This window comes from Cydia strobilella, chromosome Z (assembly GCF_947568885.1).
Source record: "Cydia strobilella chromosome Z, ilCydStro3.1, whole genome shotgun sequence".
Lineage (NCBI taxonomy): Eukaryota > Metazoa > Arthropoda > Insecta > Lepidoptera > Tortricidae > Cydia > Cydia strobilella.
The window spans coordinates 60,218,650-60,237,484 of NC_086068.1; the positions used below are offsets into that span (position 1 = coordinate 60,218,650).

Here is an 18,835-nt window from a genome sequence, read left to right on the forward strand (position 1 = left end):
TAACTTTGGAAACTTCTCGCAACTTTCACTGGAGCGGAGCGAGGCAGCGGAGCGGTGAGAGAGGTAAAGTCCACCAGTAGACTTATGAAGTTCTACGGAAGATCATATTGTTTTAATATAGAATGAGCCAAAATAATCTTTTTTGATAATAAACTTTTTATTTTATTTATTTCTTTAAAAACTACTAAATTAGTATTTTTTTGTGAATAAGGCAACGTTCTAATATTTATTTTGTTTACGAGCAACACTCGTCTAAAGGCATTTTACTAATTGGAAACCCGACCAATCCAAACTGTTGTTGTTGTTATGATTAAACATTTGCGATTCCGAAAAATAGTTTGTAAAATAAGGTGTTTGGATTCTATAAGTTCTTAAAACTTTAAATAAAAAATAATTAATTTCCACTTTCAATTCCAAAATTTATGACAAGCACATGCACGTTGACGACGTTGAAGTTCTGTGTATCTCATGTCTTGAAAAACGCCTTTACCTCGTTTTGTTGTTATGGAAATTTTGTTAATACTTGGTTAAAAAATCTTAAATAATTACTATATGATGGACAATGGTTAAGTTTCGTGATGCAGCCGCTGCTTACAAATTCTTGAACGGAGTGATTTGTGTCTACAAACCGCCATGTGTGCCCGTGAAACGAGTCCAACACACCATCATAACCAATCTGTGTCGAGGTTAGATTTTTAATAAAATTAAAGAGCCCTCCTCACTACGTATTAGATATCTTACTATCACTTGGCAGCCTTAGATTTATACCTAATACCCACCTTCCAAGCCTTGCTGCCAAAGCTTGGGCTGATGTAAAAATTACACATCTTAATTAAATTAACTATGCCTTTATTCCATATGAGACACGTTTGTTTTTCTCATTTTGGGTTGGATCTTAAAATAAGTCGCCTTGTTTGAGGATAACTAACGCTGTCTAGGATAACTAAGCCCCCCAGGCTTTTTTGGGTTGTTTTTAAATGATTTGAAGCAATTTTAGCCGCCAGAAATAAGTTTTTATTTTTTAGATTTTATTGAATATAACGTGAAACAAAACGCACGGCGGCCTTATTTTTTTGATTTGATTTGATTTAAGAAAATAGCCAAAAAATTACCACCCCCCCCCTTTTGAAAAAAATACACAAAATAGTTTTTTACCTATAGATAACAGGAAAACCTATTAGAAATATGCAGTCAAGCGTGAGTCGGACTTAATTATTTAGTTTTTGATCCGACCCCTACAGATTTTTTAAATACATTTAGCCAGTTAGCAGACACCCTTAAAAAAAAATAGTTTATTCAGTAAATATTCGGCATTGCGAACCGAACTATTTGGCCGAATACGAACATTGAAAATATGCCGAATACCAAATAGTCGGCCATCGGCCCATCTCTAGGTTAAAGTTATGATATTTCAAATTCCAGATTTAAACGCCTTGCCAGGCCGTCCCATCGAGCAGAGAGTAGAGATAGTAGGAGCCACCAATGAGCCAATGCTGGTAAAGATGGTCCCTAACTATGCGGATGACCCGTTAGCCTGCGGCCCTAGATACACCCACGACGACTTCAGGTGTTCCTGGGCGATGCATTTAGGGCTGTTCAGCAGTGGAGTTCTGTGTAAGTTGGTTATATATTATTTGCTAGAAATGGATAAAAATATCTTTTCACATCACCTATTCGAAAAGGGAACTTTTCTTCCCTGCTAGGAGGGATCAAAGTGGCACTTTTCTGTTCAAGGACATTTTGTTGCCAGTATGAAATATTGACACAAAGACATATGAGATTAGTATGCATATAATCGATTACAATTTCTTTATAATCGATTACGTGCATACAATTTTTCTAACTTAAATAATATTTTGTTGTAATTCTAAATAATAAATGTAGTTAGCGTATTTTAAATTAATAAATAGTTTATTTAAATTACGTAAATTAATTAATTCGCGTAATATTTACAAAGAAACGTAAAAAAACATTAGTTTAATAGTTTTATTTTTATTTTGACATTTTAGGTCTCCTTAAACGCAGCCATACTTGTCTATGCAATTTTAAAAGTTTATATTTAAAAAGTTTTGTACAAATATTCCACAAAGCATAATTATGCGGTTCTGTATTGTGTATAAATTTGTAAATACTTAGTTTAAATCAATAACTTTATAATAATAAATATAAGTGATATCAGTCTTCATAATAGTGTTCTTCCGAAGATTTGGTTCAAAGGGGTAAGAGCTAATTTGTTACCAGAAAAATCTACAAAAATAATGTACTTGATTTTCAATGTATCACTTTAGGTGTTTGCTGCTGTCTTTGAAAAGATATTAGGTACATAATTATGAGCTGTAGGTACTTTTAATTTGTCACTACAGTCACGTCTGAAAATATCCATACGGACAAAGTGCCAGAAGTATGTACCATTACTAAGGTCGTGTATACATATTTTTCGCACTTTGTCCGTATCGATCTTTGCTTAAAATAATAATGTTTTGAAACCTAATATATGTATGTAATTTCCTCATAGGTGATGTGAAAAGCAGTATGTGTCACATGGTAGCAAAATTATTTTCACCTTGGGCGTTAACACTTGAATCCCTCACTACGCTCAGGATTCTATGTTAGAATCCCTCGCTACGCTCAGGATTCTACTATAGAATCCTTCGCTTCGTTTAGGATTCAATTGTACGCCCTCGCCGTAAATATGTCATTTTGCTCCCTTGTGACACAATCTACTATTTTAGGGTTCTGTACCCAAAGGGTAAAAACGGAACCCTATTACTAAGACTTTGCTGTCCGTCTGTCTGTCACCAGGTTGTATCTCATGAACCGTGATAGCTAGACAGTTGTAATTTTCACAGATGTATTTCTGTTGCCCCTATAACAACAAATACTAAAAAAGTACGGAACCCTCGGTGCGCGAGTCCGACTCGCACTTGGCCGGTTTTTTTACTTCTCATGCTCTCAAAGTTGGTTTTTAGGGTTCCGTACCTCAAAAGGAAAAAAACGGAACCCTTATAGGATCACTCGTGCGTCTGTCTGTCTGTCCGTCTGTCACAGCCTATTTTCTCCGAAACTACTAGACCAATTAAGTTGAAATTTGGTACACATATGTAAGATTGTGACCCAAAGACGGACATGTAACATAAACAAATTAATTTTAAACATGGGGGCCACTTTTGGGGGGTAAATGAGAAACATTTGAGTAATCGGTAGCCCAAATACCCTTACAAAACCCTTATCATCCGCTCACCAACACCTTGCATATTGCTTATAAGGGTTAGCCTTATAAAGGGCTTCCCTTTTAGCATATAAGCGTGCTAATTTAAGTCGTCTACCTTGTTCATAAAGCACACATTACTTCGAATCCGAGCGATCGTCGGCGGCGACGGCGGCGTTCTTTACTAGGCACGTATTGTCTTTCCTTTTCATACACTACCGTAGATATATATTAATCCTGTCTCTTTCACGCAAAGGGAAACCTTTATAAAAAGCGCTTAAAGATAAGGGTAACCCTTATTAAGAGCTAGCCTTATTTTTGGTTAGCTTTTCGGTAAGGGTTAGTCAAAGGTAAGGGTATGAATGGGCTTGCAGTTCAAAAGGGAAAGTCTTTCAATGTGTTAGCCGTGTTTAAGTGTTGCCCATTGAAAGGGTTTTATCGCGGAAAGGGTTGTCCGGTCCCTGCAAATAACACAATTAAAAATTACTTTCACTATTTAAACTTTCACGGACGTAGGCCTCGCATCTATCACCTCACAGAATCTCAGGCATTCATTTCATAACAATGAAATGTTAAAGTCCAGTTGAAGTGGAACTTTTTCTCTCAGCGCCGCTTGCACTGTTGCACCATTCCACTAACCCGGGGTTAACTGGTTAAACTGTGGTTACCAGTACATTTTGGACTTTATTTCTAAGTCAATAAGGGTCGTAACAGATGATTTTACTTTATGCACTAAAGCTTAAAAAGCAACTAAGCCGCGTATAACTTAAAAACCGGCCAAGTGCGAGTCGGACTCGCGTTCCAAGGGTTCCGTATATTACACAATTTAAACAATGTATTTTTTATGTGAAACGTGAGTGAAATGTCTTTAAAAAACCCGTAGGGGTCGGATCAAAAACTAAGTAATTAAGTATTTAATTACTCACGCTTGACTGCACATTTCTAATAGGTTTTCCTGTCATCTATAGGTAAAGATCTATTTTGTGTATTTTCTTTGAAATTTTAGACCCAGTAAGTTTCGGAGATAAAGGAGGGAGAATGGTAATTTTTTGCCTATTTTCTTGAATAACTTCTCAACTATTAATCGTAAAATTATATAAAAAATATATTTGAGATTCTCACAATGAGCTCTTTCATTTGATATGTAACACGATTTAGTTTGAAAAACTTTATTTTTTAATTTTCTCATTTACCCCCCAAAAGTGGCCCCCATGTTTAAAATTAATTTGTTTATGTTACATGTCCGTCTTTGGGTCACAATCTTACATATGTGTACCAAATTTCAACTTAATTGGTCTAGTAGTTTCGGAGAAAATAGGCTGTGACAGACGGACAGACAGACAGACGCACGAGTGATCCTATAAGGGTTCCGTTTTTTTCCTTTTGAGGTACGGAACCCTAAAAACCAACTTTGAGAGCATGAGAAGTAAAAAAACCGGCCAAGTGCGAGTCGGACTCGCGCACCGAGGGTTCCGTACTTTTTTAGTATTTGTTGTTATAGGGGCAACAGAAATACATCTGTGAAAATTACAACTGTCTAGCTATCACGGTTCATGAGATACAACCTGGTGACAGACAGACGGACAGCAAAGTCTTAGTAATAGGGTTCCGTTTTTACCCTTTGGGTACAGAACCCTAAAATAGTAGATTGTGTCACAAGGGAGCAAAATGACATATTTACGGCGAGGGCGTACAATTGAATCCTAAACGAAGCGAAGGATCCCTCGCTACGCTCAGGATTCTACTATAGAATCCTTCGCTTCGTTTAGGATTCAATTGTACGCCCTCGCCGTAAATATGTCATTTTGCTCCCTTGTGACACAATCTACTATTTTAGGGTTCTGTACCCAAAGGGTAAAAACGGAACCCTATTACTAAGACTTTGCTGTCCGTCTGTCTGTCACCAGGTTGTATCTCATGAACCGTGATAGCTAGACAGTTGTAATTTTCACAGATGTATTTCTGTTGCCCCTATAACAACAAATACTAAAAAAGTACGGAACCCTCGGTGCGCGAGTCCGACTCGCACTTGGCCGGTTTTTTTACTTCTCATGCTCTCAAAGTTGGTTTTTAGGGTTCCGTACCTCAAAAGGAAAAAAACGGAACCCTTATAGGATCACTCGTGCGTCTGTCTGTTTGTCCGTCTGTCACAGCCTATTTTCTCCGAAACTACTAGACCAATTAAGTTGAAATTTGGTACACATATGTAAGATTGTGACCCAAAGACGGACATGTAACATAAACAAATTAATTTTAAACATGGGGGCCACTTTTGGGGGGTAAATGAGAAAATTAAAAAATAAAGTTTTTCAAACTAAATCGTGTTACATATCAAATGAAAGAGCTCATTGTGAGAATCCCAAATATATTTTTTATATAATTTTACGATTAATAGTTGAGAAGTTATTCAAGAAAATAGGCAAAAAATTACCATTCTCCCTCCTTTATCTCCGAAACTTACTGGGTCTAAAATTTCAAAGAAAATACACAAAATAGATCTTTACCTATAGATGACAGGAAAACCTATTAGAAATGTGCAGTCAAGCGTGAGTAATTAAATACTTAATTACTTAGTTTTTGATCCGACCCCTACGGGTTTTTTAAAGACATTTCACTCACGTTTCACATAAAAAATACATTGTTTAAATTGTGTAATATACGGAACCCTTGGAACGCGAGTCCGACTCGCACTTGGCCGGTTTTTAAGTTATACGCGGCTTAGTTGCTTTTTAAGCTTTAGTGCATAAAGTAAAATCATCTGTTACGACCCTTATTGACTTAGAAATAAAGTCCAAAATGTACTGGTAACCACAGTTTAACCAGTTAACCCCGGGTTAGTGGAATGGTGCAACAGTGCAAGCGGCGCTGAGAGAAAAAGTTCCACTTCAACTGGACTTTAACATTTCATTGTTATGAAATGAATGCCTGAGATTCTGTGAGGTGATAGATGCGAGGCCTACGTCCGTGAAAGTTTAAATAGTGAAAGTAATTTTTAATTGTGTTATTTGCAGGGACCGGACAACCCTTTCCGCGATAAAACCCTTTCAATGGGCAACACTTAAACACGGCTAACACATTGAAAGACTTTCCCTTTTGAACTGCAAGCCCATTCATACCCTTACCTTTGACTAACCCTTACCGAAAAGCTAACCAAAAATAAGGCTAGCTCTTAATAAGGGTTACCCTTATCTTTAAGCGCTTTTTATAAAGGTTTCCCTTTGCGTGAAAGAGACAGGATTAATATATATCTACGGTAGTGTATGAAAAGGAAAGACAATACGTGCCTAGTAAAGAACGCCGCCGTCGCCGCCGACGATCGCTCGGATTCGAAGTAATGTGTGCTTTATGAACAAGGTAGACGACTTAAATTAGCACGCTTATATGCTAAAAGGGAAGCCCTTTATAAGGCTAACCCTTATAAGCAATATGCAAGGTGTTGGTGAGCGGATGATAAGGGTTTTGTAAGGGTATTTGGGCTACCGATTACTCAAATGTGGTAGCTTTATATAAGGGTTTTTAAAAGCAAAACAAAGGGTTTCGTCTGGCAAAGGGTATGGTGAGCTAAGCCTTATGCAATACCCTTATAAAACCCCGATAAGGGATAGCGGGCCGGTCCCTGGTTATTTGTAAAATATTTGTTTGTAGTTGATTGTTATTTGTAATAATCTGTTTGTATTATGTTAATTATAAGTATCATGGCGCATTGGATTTCTCTAAAGTCATGTAAACATATTTTCAATTATTCTCTTCAAGTGCTCGGCATAAACGACGGTACCCGTCTCACGTACAAGCTGCACACTGCCCGCCTGACCCGAGCTTACAAGATCCACGGTCAGCTCGGCAAGGCCACGGACACCCACTTTTGGAACGGACGGACGGTAGAGCGCGCTGCGCACGCGCACGTCAACCGCGAGAAGATAGACAGGGTGGTGGCGCACATGCAGAGCGCGCACCAGGGCACTGTTTACGAGTGAGTTGCAAATACAGAATCCGTTTATTATGACGCTTATACCGACCAACCGCTTACTATGACGCAATGGGGTTGGCCGGTCGAAATAATTAGCAGATGGCGCCAGCATAGCTTGCCCTGTACAAGGGCCTGACACTCTTTGATAGAGAAAGATAGTCTTATTGCGATTCCTATAAGAGGAAAGAGAAAATAGTGCCATGCTTTGTCCTTATCACCGACCGGGTTTTTTTTCATGGTTGGGTTATGGCAGCATAGGTAGGAGGCGATGGCGAAATACCGAAATTTATAAGTGAAAGAGAAAAAGGATTATGCTGCCATACATTAACCTGTCAATACATGAATACGTCTTTCTCTTACCCCTGGTCGCTCGGTTTCATGTCTATAACTACTATACTATGTTTTATGGTCCTGTCAGTCCCTAGAATTGTATCAAATTTTGTTTTTTTTTTTAATGCCCTGGATGCCAGCCCTTTAAGCCAAATCTCATAGAAAAAGGGGCAGCTATGATGGCGCCATCTCTGCAAACCTTTGACAGTTGCCAACCCCATTACTGTGCGAAGTTTGGTTTTCATATTTTTATTTGCATTAATTATTTTTATGATTTTGACCCATGTTCTTTCACTGATATGCGTTAAAATTATAAATAACAAACGAAACCGTCAATGCCCTCTATACGAGTGTAGGCCAAAACTAGTGGCGCCCTCTGATCGAGAATCAAATTTTCTTGATTTTCGAGGCACGTTTTTTCCTTAGACTGTATCCATCTATTACGGAGTTATATCTATCTTTGCTATGACCTATAATCCATAGTAATAGGGTCCCGTTTTTACCCTTTGGGTACGGAACCCTAATAAAAAGTGAGAACCTGTAATTGGCTCTGTTATTCTATTGTAGCTTTAGAAATGTTTATAGCTGTTGATTTTCCTGTTTCCATGTAAAAAAAAAACAAGCGGACGGTGTTTATGCAATCTGTAGGTTTTTATCCTCGTTCTGTACGTATTTGTTTCTTGTTTCAGAATGACAGGCCTCCACAGCGACTCCCAGACCCTGTACGACTTGGCCTCGCAAGGCCCCATCAGGCCTAGCGATAACAAGCTCCCAGTGTTATACGGCATTAAATGTGTGCACTTCAAACCACCGGACTTCACTTTAGGTAGCTATACTACAGAATAAGTAATAACATAAATTATAGCTACAGTATGCGTGGCAGAGGGGGTAGCGGGACTATGCTATGTCTATAGAATACGTGGTCTGTGGTTAGATTGGACTCGAAGGCCAATGAATGAGTATAATTGTCCTACATACTTATTGCGTTTATTGTTTTTACATAAGTGCAAGTTTTCTGGCACTTTTTATTAACACACCTTTAATGTTAATAAAACGAAAGTTATGTTATCGATTCAAATCTATAACTCATATAAATACTTTCAAATTAAATGTTTTAATGTTTAGGTCTACATAAATTTTTTTTATACTACGTCGGTGGCAAACAAGCATACGGCCCGCCTGATGTTAAGCAGTCTCCGTAGCCTATGTACGCCTGCAACTCCAGAGGAGTTACATGTGCGTTGCCGACCCTAACACTCCTCTCCCTCGAGCTCTGGCAACCTTACTCACCGGCAGGAACACAACACTATGAGTAGGGTCTAGTGTTATTTGGCTGCGGTTTTCTGTAAGGTGGAGGTACCTCCCCAGTTGGGCTCTGCTCTAGATCTGGAATGACATCCGCTGTCCTGTGCCCTACCACACAAAGCGAGATGTCATTCGCAGTGCCCATACCTCTCGTTTGGACATAGTTTAAGGACATACCCGGGTCCGGACGTAGTTTATGGACATACCCGGGTCCAAATTAAGGAAACTGTAAGTCTACAATATCACTAACTGCCCTTATACAGTCGCCATCAGATATATCGGAGCGCCCGAGGTACTCACAAATATTTGAACACGCCTCTATTGTCAAGGCGTTAGAGTGCGTGTTCAGATATTTTGAGCACCTCGCGCGCTCTGATATATCTGATGGCGACTGTACCTAATGTTACATATACGAGACTGTTTGTTTCTTAATAAAATAGAATAATTTATGTATTTCAGAAATACAGTCTGTGAACGAGTACGATAAGTACTTCTGGACGCTGGTACACGACCTGGGGGTTCAGCTTAAGACGTCTGCGCATTGCACGGGCGTGCAGTGCATTAGGTGGGTACTGGGACTACCTATAGATACAGCTAGGTCTTACCATAGAGTAACTTATACTAGAGCGGTACCGTCATAGTAAATTTTGTAACCCCAGTAAATTCACTGCCATCTGTCGACACACTTTAAAACTAAAAATAAATATTTATAAAAATACGATAAAATGTATTTAAATATGGATAAATGATTTTTTTTATTTGCATTAATTATTTTTATGATTTTGACCCATGTTCTTTCACTGATATGCGTTAAAATTATAAATAACAAACGAAACCGTCAACGCCCTCTATACGAGTGTAGGCCAAAACTAGTGGCGCCCTCTGATCGAGAATCAAATTTTCGTGTTTTTCGAGGCACGTTTTTTCCTTAGACTGTATCCATCTATTACGGAGTTATATCTATCTTTGGTCTTACCAAAGATACATTGAGTAAAATGTGTTGTCTAAAACACTTTCGTGCTTTGAAATACGGAATATTACGAGAAACTCTGCGTAGGGCGCCACCACAATATGAGGGACTGAGGGTCTATCGCGAAACAATAAAATCGAAATTTCGTTATCTAACATCTCTGCATATTCGAGCGATAGAGGCAGATAGCGAAATTTCGGATTCGCGTTTCCCGGTAGGTCCCCTGTAAACAAACCGCCTTGATGCATCAATGTCATATTTTATTATCTCTGAAAACTTGTCAAAAACCTGTTAAAGGTACAGTATGTGTAAGTTACTCTATGGTTTACTAAAAAGGATAGTCCTGCACTCTGGTGGCAGAACATTGCAGCAATATACCCTATTCAGTGACCACAAAACATATGGCGTATGTACATACAGCGCCATCTGTTTCGGCTGTCAAACTAGGCACGATTATTTTTTAGACTTTACAGATGTAGTGTATTATCATAGAGTAACTTATACTAGAGCGTTACTGTTATAGTAAATTTTGTAACCCCAGTAAATTCACTGCCATCTGTCGACACACTTTAAAACTAAAAATAAATATTTATAAAAATACGATAAAATGTATTTAAATATGGATAAATTATTTTTTTATTTGCATTAATTATTTTTATATGATTTTGACCCATGTTCTTTCACTGGTATGCGTTAAAATTATAAATAACAAACGAAACAGTCAACGCCCTCTATACGAGTGTAGGCCAAAACTAGTGGCGCCATCTGATCGAGAATCAAATTTTCGTGATTTTCGAGGCACGTTTTTTCCTTAGACTGTATCCATCTATTACGGAGTTATATCTATCTTTGGTATTGTTCTTTTCCATCGTATTTTCACGGAAACGTACGAACGTGCCTTGCTGTTTCAGTCAGTATTACGACAACATTGACAAATATGAAAGTTTCCGACAAAATACAATGGAAAACTACAAAATACAATGGAACTTTTGTATTGTATTGTTGTATTGCTATTTTTTGTACTATCATGTTTTGGCAATAAAGTGATTTGAATTTGAAAATAATTATTTTCTGTTATGCACGACATCTGTCTGTACCTACCTCTCTATTACAATCAATAATTCTAGTTCGCACTTAGAAGTGTTTGTGCATATTCGTACGTACAAAGATAGATATAACTCCGTAATAGATGGATACAGTCTTAGGAAAAAACGTGCCTCGAAAATTACGAAAATTTGATTCTCGATCAGATGGCGCCACAAAATCATATAAAAATAATTAATGCAAATAAAAAAAATCATTTATCCATATTTAAATACATTTTACCGTATTTTTATAAATCTTCATCCTTAGTTTCAAAGTGTGTCCATAGATGGCAGTGAATTTACTGTGGTTACAATATTTACTATGACAGTACCGCTCTATCTTATTATATCCTCTTTGCGGAAACGTACGAACGTGGCTTTGCTATTTCAGTCTCGGTACAAAAAGTACAGAGGTTGACTGAAGTAGCATATTATGACAAAATAGGGGATATTACTGCAATGTTCTGCCACCAGAGTGCAGGACTAGCTTTTTTAGTTAACCTTATACATACTGTAACTTTAACAGGTTTTTGACAAGTTTTCAGAGATAATAAAATATGACATTGATGCATCAAGTCGGTTTGCTTACAGAGGAAACGGGAAACGCGAATCCGAAAATTCACTATCTGCCTCTTTATCGCTCGAATATGCAAGAGTGACAGAGATGTTAGATAAATTTCCTGTTTTCACGATAGACCCTCAGATTTTGGTAGTGGCGCCCCCTACGCAGAGTTTCGCGTAATATTCCCTATTGACAAATATGAAAGTTTCCGACAAAATATAATGGAAAATAATTATGCACGACATTTCTCTGTACCATAGAGTAACTTATACTAGAGCGGTACTGTCATAGTAAATTTTGTAACCCCAGTAAATTCACTGCCATCTGTCGACACACTTTAAAACTAAAAATGAAGATTTATAAAAATACGATAGAATGTATTTAAATATAGATAAATGATTTTTTTTATTTGCATTAATTATTTTTATGATTTTGACCCATGTTCTTTTACTGATATTCGTAAAATTTTTTAAATAACAAACGAAACCGTCAACGCCATCTATTCGACTGTAGGCCAAAACTAGTAGCGCCCTCTCAACGAGAATCAAATTTTCTTGATTTTCGAGGCACGTTTTTTCCTTAGACTGTATCCATCTATTACGGAGTTATATCTATCTTTGTCTGTACCTACCTCTCTATTATAATCAATAACTCTAGTTCGCACTTAGAAGTGTTTGTGCATATTCGTACGTATTTGAACGAGTGAAATTCGTACGAGCATGCAATACGATCCGACGGCTTTTTTTTTCCACAGGCAAGGCAAGTTTGATTTGTCCAACGCGATGCTCCGCAAACACTGGACGCTAGAACACATCGCCAGAAACATGGACGAGTGCAGACAACTCTTGGAGGCGTCCGTAGGCCTCGCCGCGCCGGAATCCGCTAGGCTCACGGGCTAACCTTCGGCCTCGAGAATAATTTAGAGATAATGTACATATTGGATAAGCTTTAAGTAGACAATAATAGTACATTATGATACAAGTGTGCTAAGTTGGTATTGAGGCGATATTGTGCGCGCGAGCTGTAAGCGAGCGCGCAATAAGAAAGCCGATGTGTGTAATGACCAATGCACACGCGTTTCATACGACGTTTTTCAACACACTTGCGAGAAAAAAAAAGATACTCATATTAATCAAATTTTAATAGTTTTTACAGTTAGTATTGTGTGTTTCATCTGTCATACTGCCGGCCGGGGCGAGGGCCGGCCGCGCCAATTAAAGAAGGCTCCCTTTCCATGCATATTATTAGCAATCAGTTAGCTTCTTAACTCAGTCGGATAATATAATGAAAAACCACGAGTGGAATAATACACTGAAAGAGCACGCGTGTTTAATATCTAGGATTATGAGCCAAAAATCGGTGGAATAAAAACGTCGTTTTGAGCAAGTGTGTTGAAAAGATAGTTATTGAAGTAAATAGATGATTTTCTCTTTTAAAATCCACATTCAAAATTACATATATTCAATTCTAAAAATGTTATGTCATTTCTTATCAGAATCATACAATTAAAAGCAGTTAGTTTATTTTAATGGTAGTTTTAGTTTGATATATATTATTATAATTATTATGTTATTTAAATTTACATTTATCTTCCGAGAAAAGAAAAATAATGTATTTAAAAAAAATACAATTAAAGGAAGCATGCAGCTTGATCGTAATATTTCAAGATTACGGAGTAAATAGGTTCAGTTACAATAACTTTTTCACCTCAGCAGCTCGAACAAGCCTACTTTCGTCACTCCCTGGTGAAACAATGTAGCTTTTTAATTTAGTTAAGGCCATGAAGTTCATACTTTTATTACATTTTTTATATGGTATGGTATGGTACGGTACGGTACGGTACGGTACGGTACGGTACGGTACGGTACGTATCGTATCGTACATATTATAATACTTTTTTTTTCTGTTTATTCTGTGTAATTCGAAATACATTTTAACCTTTAATATGTTATCACTACTGAGGTGAAAAATTATGTGTGCAACACGAGAGCATAGTTATTTTACATCTCGTGTTTTTGAGTCCCTCGCTACCCTCAAGATTCTACCTTAGAATCACGAGCGAAGCGAATCTTTCGCTTTCTCGGGACTCAAAATAAACACTCGCAAGAAAAACCAACTTTCCTCTCTTGTTACACAAATAACTATTCTCGTATAGTGCCAATGCGGCCACGTGGGCACAAAAGGCAAATATTTTTATCACTTTTTTACTGATGTCTAATCTCACAAAAACATAAATTTAGAGATATTTCCGTATTGCAGGCACCATACGTTCTATTCTTCCTAAAAAATTATATGATCTGTGCTATTGCTCAGGGCAATGCTTAGCCGAACGGAGCCGAAAAAGCCCGAACGCTCTAGTTTCCTATCCCCATATCAAAGATAGATATAACTCCGTAATAGATGGATACAGTCTAAGGAAAAAACGTGCTTCGAAAATCAAGAAAATTTGATTCTCGTTCAGAGGGCGCTACTAGCTTTGGCTTACTGTCGTATAGATGGCGTTGACGGTTTCGTTTGTTATTTAACAATTTTAACGCATATCAGTGAAAGAACATGGGTCAAAATCATAAAAATAATTAATGCAAATAAAAAAAATCATTTATCCATATTCAAATACAATTGATCGTATTTTTATAAATATTTATTTTTAGTTTTAAAGTGTGTCGACAGATGGCAGTGAATTAACTGGGGTTACAAAATTTACTATGACAGTACCGCTCTAGTATAAGTTACTCTATGCCCATATATACTATCCATAATTTCTATACCATCCATATCCCATATATCCTACCCCTAACACAAGTGACACTAGAGTAAACTAAGTATATCTGTAGGTACTCTATGCTATGGAAGGTAGAGGTAAGGAAATGAATCTTCATGTATCAAAAAGTGACCGTAAAAAAACAGTAAATAGGCGGCGCCACCATACACTGAAGTACCTAGACCATACACATAGTATTTTATATAGATGTGCACCCGTGCGACCGTGAGGGACAGAACATACGCAATGCGACAAAATTAAAAACACGTTTTAACATTCCTGACAAGATACCAGAAACAACCTACGTAATTTGGTCGGGTTATTTGCTGCCCGTTCCCTATTTCATATCTACATTATTATACCTCTATGGTTCATGTCATAGAGTGTCCTATATATTACAATACTCTTTGGTCTCAGAGCCTACCTAGCGCCACTGGAGAGATTAGGAACTATTATTTATTGCCGAAAGCGGTCACTTTTGCAACAATTCTGCCATAAGAGATTGGCATCCTTTCTATACCATCCATACTCTATGCTAACGATGATTGACGTGATATTATGGATGGTATAGAAAGGATTGCAATCTCTTATGGCAGAATTGTTGTAAAAGTGACCGCGTTAAGCTTTAAATAATAGTTCCTAATCTCTCCGGTGGCGCTAGTTAGGCTCTGGGACATGAGTATAACATGAACCACATAAGGCAATAAATAACCCGACCAAATTACGTAGGTTGTTTTTGGTAGTATTTCGGTGTATGGTGGCGCCGCCTAATTACTGTTTTTTGATGGACACTTTTCATACATAGACATTTGGCTCCTTTATACAGTCTCCATGCGTTAAGCTTTAAATAATAGTTCCTAATCTCTCCGGTGGCGCTAGTTAGGCTCTGGGACATGAGTATAACATGAACCACATAAGGCAATAAATAACCCGACCAAATTACGTAGGTTGTTTTTGGTAGTATTTCGGTGTGTTTTTTGATGGACACTTTTCATACATAGAGATTTGGCTCTTTTATACAGTCTCCATGCGTGATATATCACTTTTGATGGCCAAACGTCACGGTTATTTCAAAATCGTATTCCGGACAAATTCGTAAAATTTAAGTAAATATAACTCAGGACACACCAATGTTTCCTGCCAATTCTACTCACTTGATCAGTCTAGCCCGAACACTGGCTTCCACGAGTACTGTAGATATCCTACACTGTGATGTTCACAAAACTAGACACCCGAAATAAGTACAGGTTTGAAGAGTCCCTTTACAGCGGTAATAAACTCTCACTTCAACCCCAGAGAATATAACATGTTGTTCAAGTTGCACTAAAATCGTGCTCAAACTGTAGACCTGCTTTGGAATTATCCAATATACAATCTATTTATTAGCATTTAAATTTGGCTATTCGTAAAGGAATTAAAATGAATACCAGAATAGCAATTTTGTGGTTGCTGCTTTTCACTGGAGGTTTGACCTACACCGCCAACTGGTTGCTTGAGATGGATCCGTCTTATATCAACAAAACGCAAGCATTTCTGGAAGAGTGGATACCTTCGATAACTTTACAGCAAACAGACCAGTTACGGCAGTAGCTAAGCTATATTTTAGTAGGCTATTACCCTTTAATTTGTGAATTGTGCAAACAACGCTCATACTAAGTATTTTTCCGCGCATCAGCGCCACCTAGCGGACGCCCTGAACATAATTATGGGTCTACTTTGTAATGTATTATTTAAATGTTATTGACGTAGAATTTTCTTAATGTTTCACTTTGATTTTCGTTGTAGGTAAATCAAATAAAAAACATTGTAACGTCTGCTTTATTTAAAAAATAACTATCATGATTACAGTATTATTACGTTATAATAATATCTAAACAGAAAAACCGTGTTGGGGTTTAGGAACAATAATAGGTACCTAATAGTTTTAATAAGTTACTTTGTGTTTTTTGTAGTTAAAAAAATAGTAGGATTAATAACAGGACATAACACACTAAACAAACACCTACATATCATGGGTAAAACGGACAGCCCCATGTGCAGAGCGTGCATGGCAGAAGAAGAAACAACAAAACATATTCTCCTAGACTGTAAACAGGTAGAAGTATATAGGAGCAAATACCTAGGAAATCCATGCACACTAAAGGAAGCAACTAGCAACCTGAAGACCTTGCTAGGCTTCGTGGAGGAGCTGGGGTGGTTAGAGTAGCGCTACGCTTTCACGCAAAATAGGCACATTGGATGTCGAGTTGCGGAAAATGCCCAGCAAAACTAACTAACTAAGTTACTTTGTCCCTGTTTAGGGGCATTCCATTAAAACGGTAAGTAATTCATCTAGTTTCTTTAAACAAAATTCTTAATTTATGCAATGTCTACCTGTAAGGTAAGACAAAGTATCGGCGTATTTTGTATGCGAATTACTTTGTCTACTTGCTTATTATAGTAAAAGTATATTAAACAGTTTATCAAGAAAACAAGCTTTAAGACGTGAGTATCAGGATGGCGGGTGTACATCGACAAATGGAGCTGAGGTGTACGTCAGGAGTTAGTGCTAGCAAAGATAGATATAACTCCGTAATAGATGGATACAGTCTAAGGAAAAAACGTGCCTCAAAAATCAAGAAAATTTGATTCTCGTTCAGAGGGCGCTACTAGCTTTGGCCTACTGTCGTATAGATGGCGTTGACGGTTTCGTTTGTTATATAACAATTTTAACGCATATCAGTGAAAGAACATGGGTCAAAATCATAAAAATAATTAATGCAAATAAAAAAAGTCATTTATCCATATTTAAATACATTTTATTGTATTTTTATAAATCTTCATTTTTATTTTTAAAGTGTGTCGACAGATGCCAGTGAATTTACTGGGGTTACAAAATTTACTATGACAGTAGTACCGCTCTAGAGAGGTGCTAGCAATGTGCCAAATGTGCGCCAAAATTGGAGCAATGTGCTCTTTAAACTCCAGAGATATTTAATATATAAATGACGTCCGCCAACCTGACGTCAGGTTGGCGGGTGCATTTCCAGTTCTAGCTAATGGCTGCCTACTCAAGGGTCAATGTTGATACCATAAATGAATTCAGCACCCCCGATTTATACGTAAACGTTACCAAACCCGGCCTAGCAGCTTTACTGATGTAGATAATCAAGATAAAAATGAGAGCCCTAAATATACGTTCAAGAGCGGATATCTCCAAAACTATACAAGATATCGAAAAACTTGACCGAATAAAACTTGTAACAAATTAAATCTCTTTTCATTTTGTATAAGTGGCCAAGTCGCTCAGACGCATAGTTTCCGAGATATAATCGAAAAACCGAAAAATGGAACCTTCAAACCCCCTCTCCCCCCAGCACCAGGGTTATGGCCGGGGACTTTTGATATGTTCACCTCCTAACTAGTTCAAACAAAGCTACGAAGTCAAAAATTGTGTTCCAAGCATTTCCCTCTATACCTTTTTTTGGGCATTTATTTCCTGGCCTATTAATAATACGTGAGTGACGTGAGTAAAATAATTCAATAAGTAATGTCGTCCACTAAATAATGTGGTACAACAAATTTAACAACCCTAGGGGTTAAATAATTTCACGGTTTAGACTCACTTGTTTTAGTCACTCGCGCCCCCTAGGGGTACCCCTAACCCCTAGGGGGGTAACTCTAGGGGTAGGCGAGACTTGACAACAAGATAGACGCAAAGTATCCTCAAGAATGTTTTATCCAATTTTGACTTCTAAACGTAAGCTTAGTCATTAAATAATAGATTCATATGAAAAATAAATAGTTGTAGGATATAATCAATTAATCATGCAAAAAGTTTGACATTACCTGGTCCGTACCACTGTTTAAAACTGAAGTTAAAACAATGGCTTAAAAAACCGGCCAAGTGCGAGTCGGACTCGCGCACGAAGGGTTCCGTAACATTCGAAAAAAAAACAGAAAAAAAAATCACGTTTGTTGTATGGGAGCCCCATTTAAATATTTATATTATTCTGTTTTTAGTATTTGTTGTTACAGCGGCAACAGAAATACATCATCTGTGAAAATTTGAAATGTCTAGCTATCACGGTTCATGAGATACAGCCTGGTCATAGACGGACAGCGGAGTCTTAGTAATAGGGTCCCGTTTTTACCCTTTGGGTACGGAACCCTAAAAAAAGTGGTCGCTTCACTTCACTCTTTTCTTTGTGGCCACCGCGCAGTTAAGCGCAATTCTGCCAAAAACGAGTATCGAGCTTCACACGGCTGACATGAGGGTATATCATAAATAATCCGATCGAGAGATTACATTAAAATGTGTAATACCTGGAAGAAAAAAGACGGACACAATATAACTCTCTCTTGCTACTGCATGTAATGTCTTACGGGGGAACTCGGACTGCCTTGAACTGGTTGCACAGCTCGTACGCCTGTTCGTACCATCTATAGCTAAGGCCCAAATTAATTTACGACCGCGAAGTCCTCACCTATTAGCTGTGCCTAAAACGCGCACTATGTCTCATGGCAAATCACCACTTGTCCGCGCTCTACAGTATATCAACGCGCTCCTCGCATCAGCACCGGAATGTGATTTATTTGCAAGTAGTTGGATGGATCTGTGTAAAGAATGTATGAAGTACTGTGAGGCGATGGATAAGCGTGAATCAT

The 18,835-nt window shown here is 37.7% G+C and overlaps 1 protein-coding gene across 1 annotated transcript; it reads left to right on the forward strand.

Annotated features, from left to right (window-relative positions):
• The first annotated feature begins 484 nt into the window (after positions 1 to 484).
• Positions 485 to 12,956, forward strand: LOC134754732 (pseudouridylate synthase TRUB2, mitochondrial). The gene is made up of 6 exons (XM_063691077.1): positions 485 to 686; positions 1,423 to 1,614; positions 6,962 to 7,178; positions 8,195 to 8,331; positions 9,270 to 9,375; positions 12,182 to 12,956. The coding sequence occupies exons 1-6, from the start codon at positions 563 to 565 to the stop codon at positions 12,324 to 12,326; spliced, it is 921 nt and encodes a 306-aa protein (XP_063547147.1). The 5' UTR covers positions 485 to 562; the 3' UTR covers positions 12,327 to 12,956.
• The last annotated feature ends 5,879 nt before the right edge of the window (positions 12,957 to 18,835 follow it).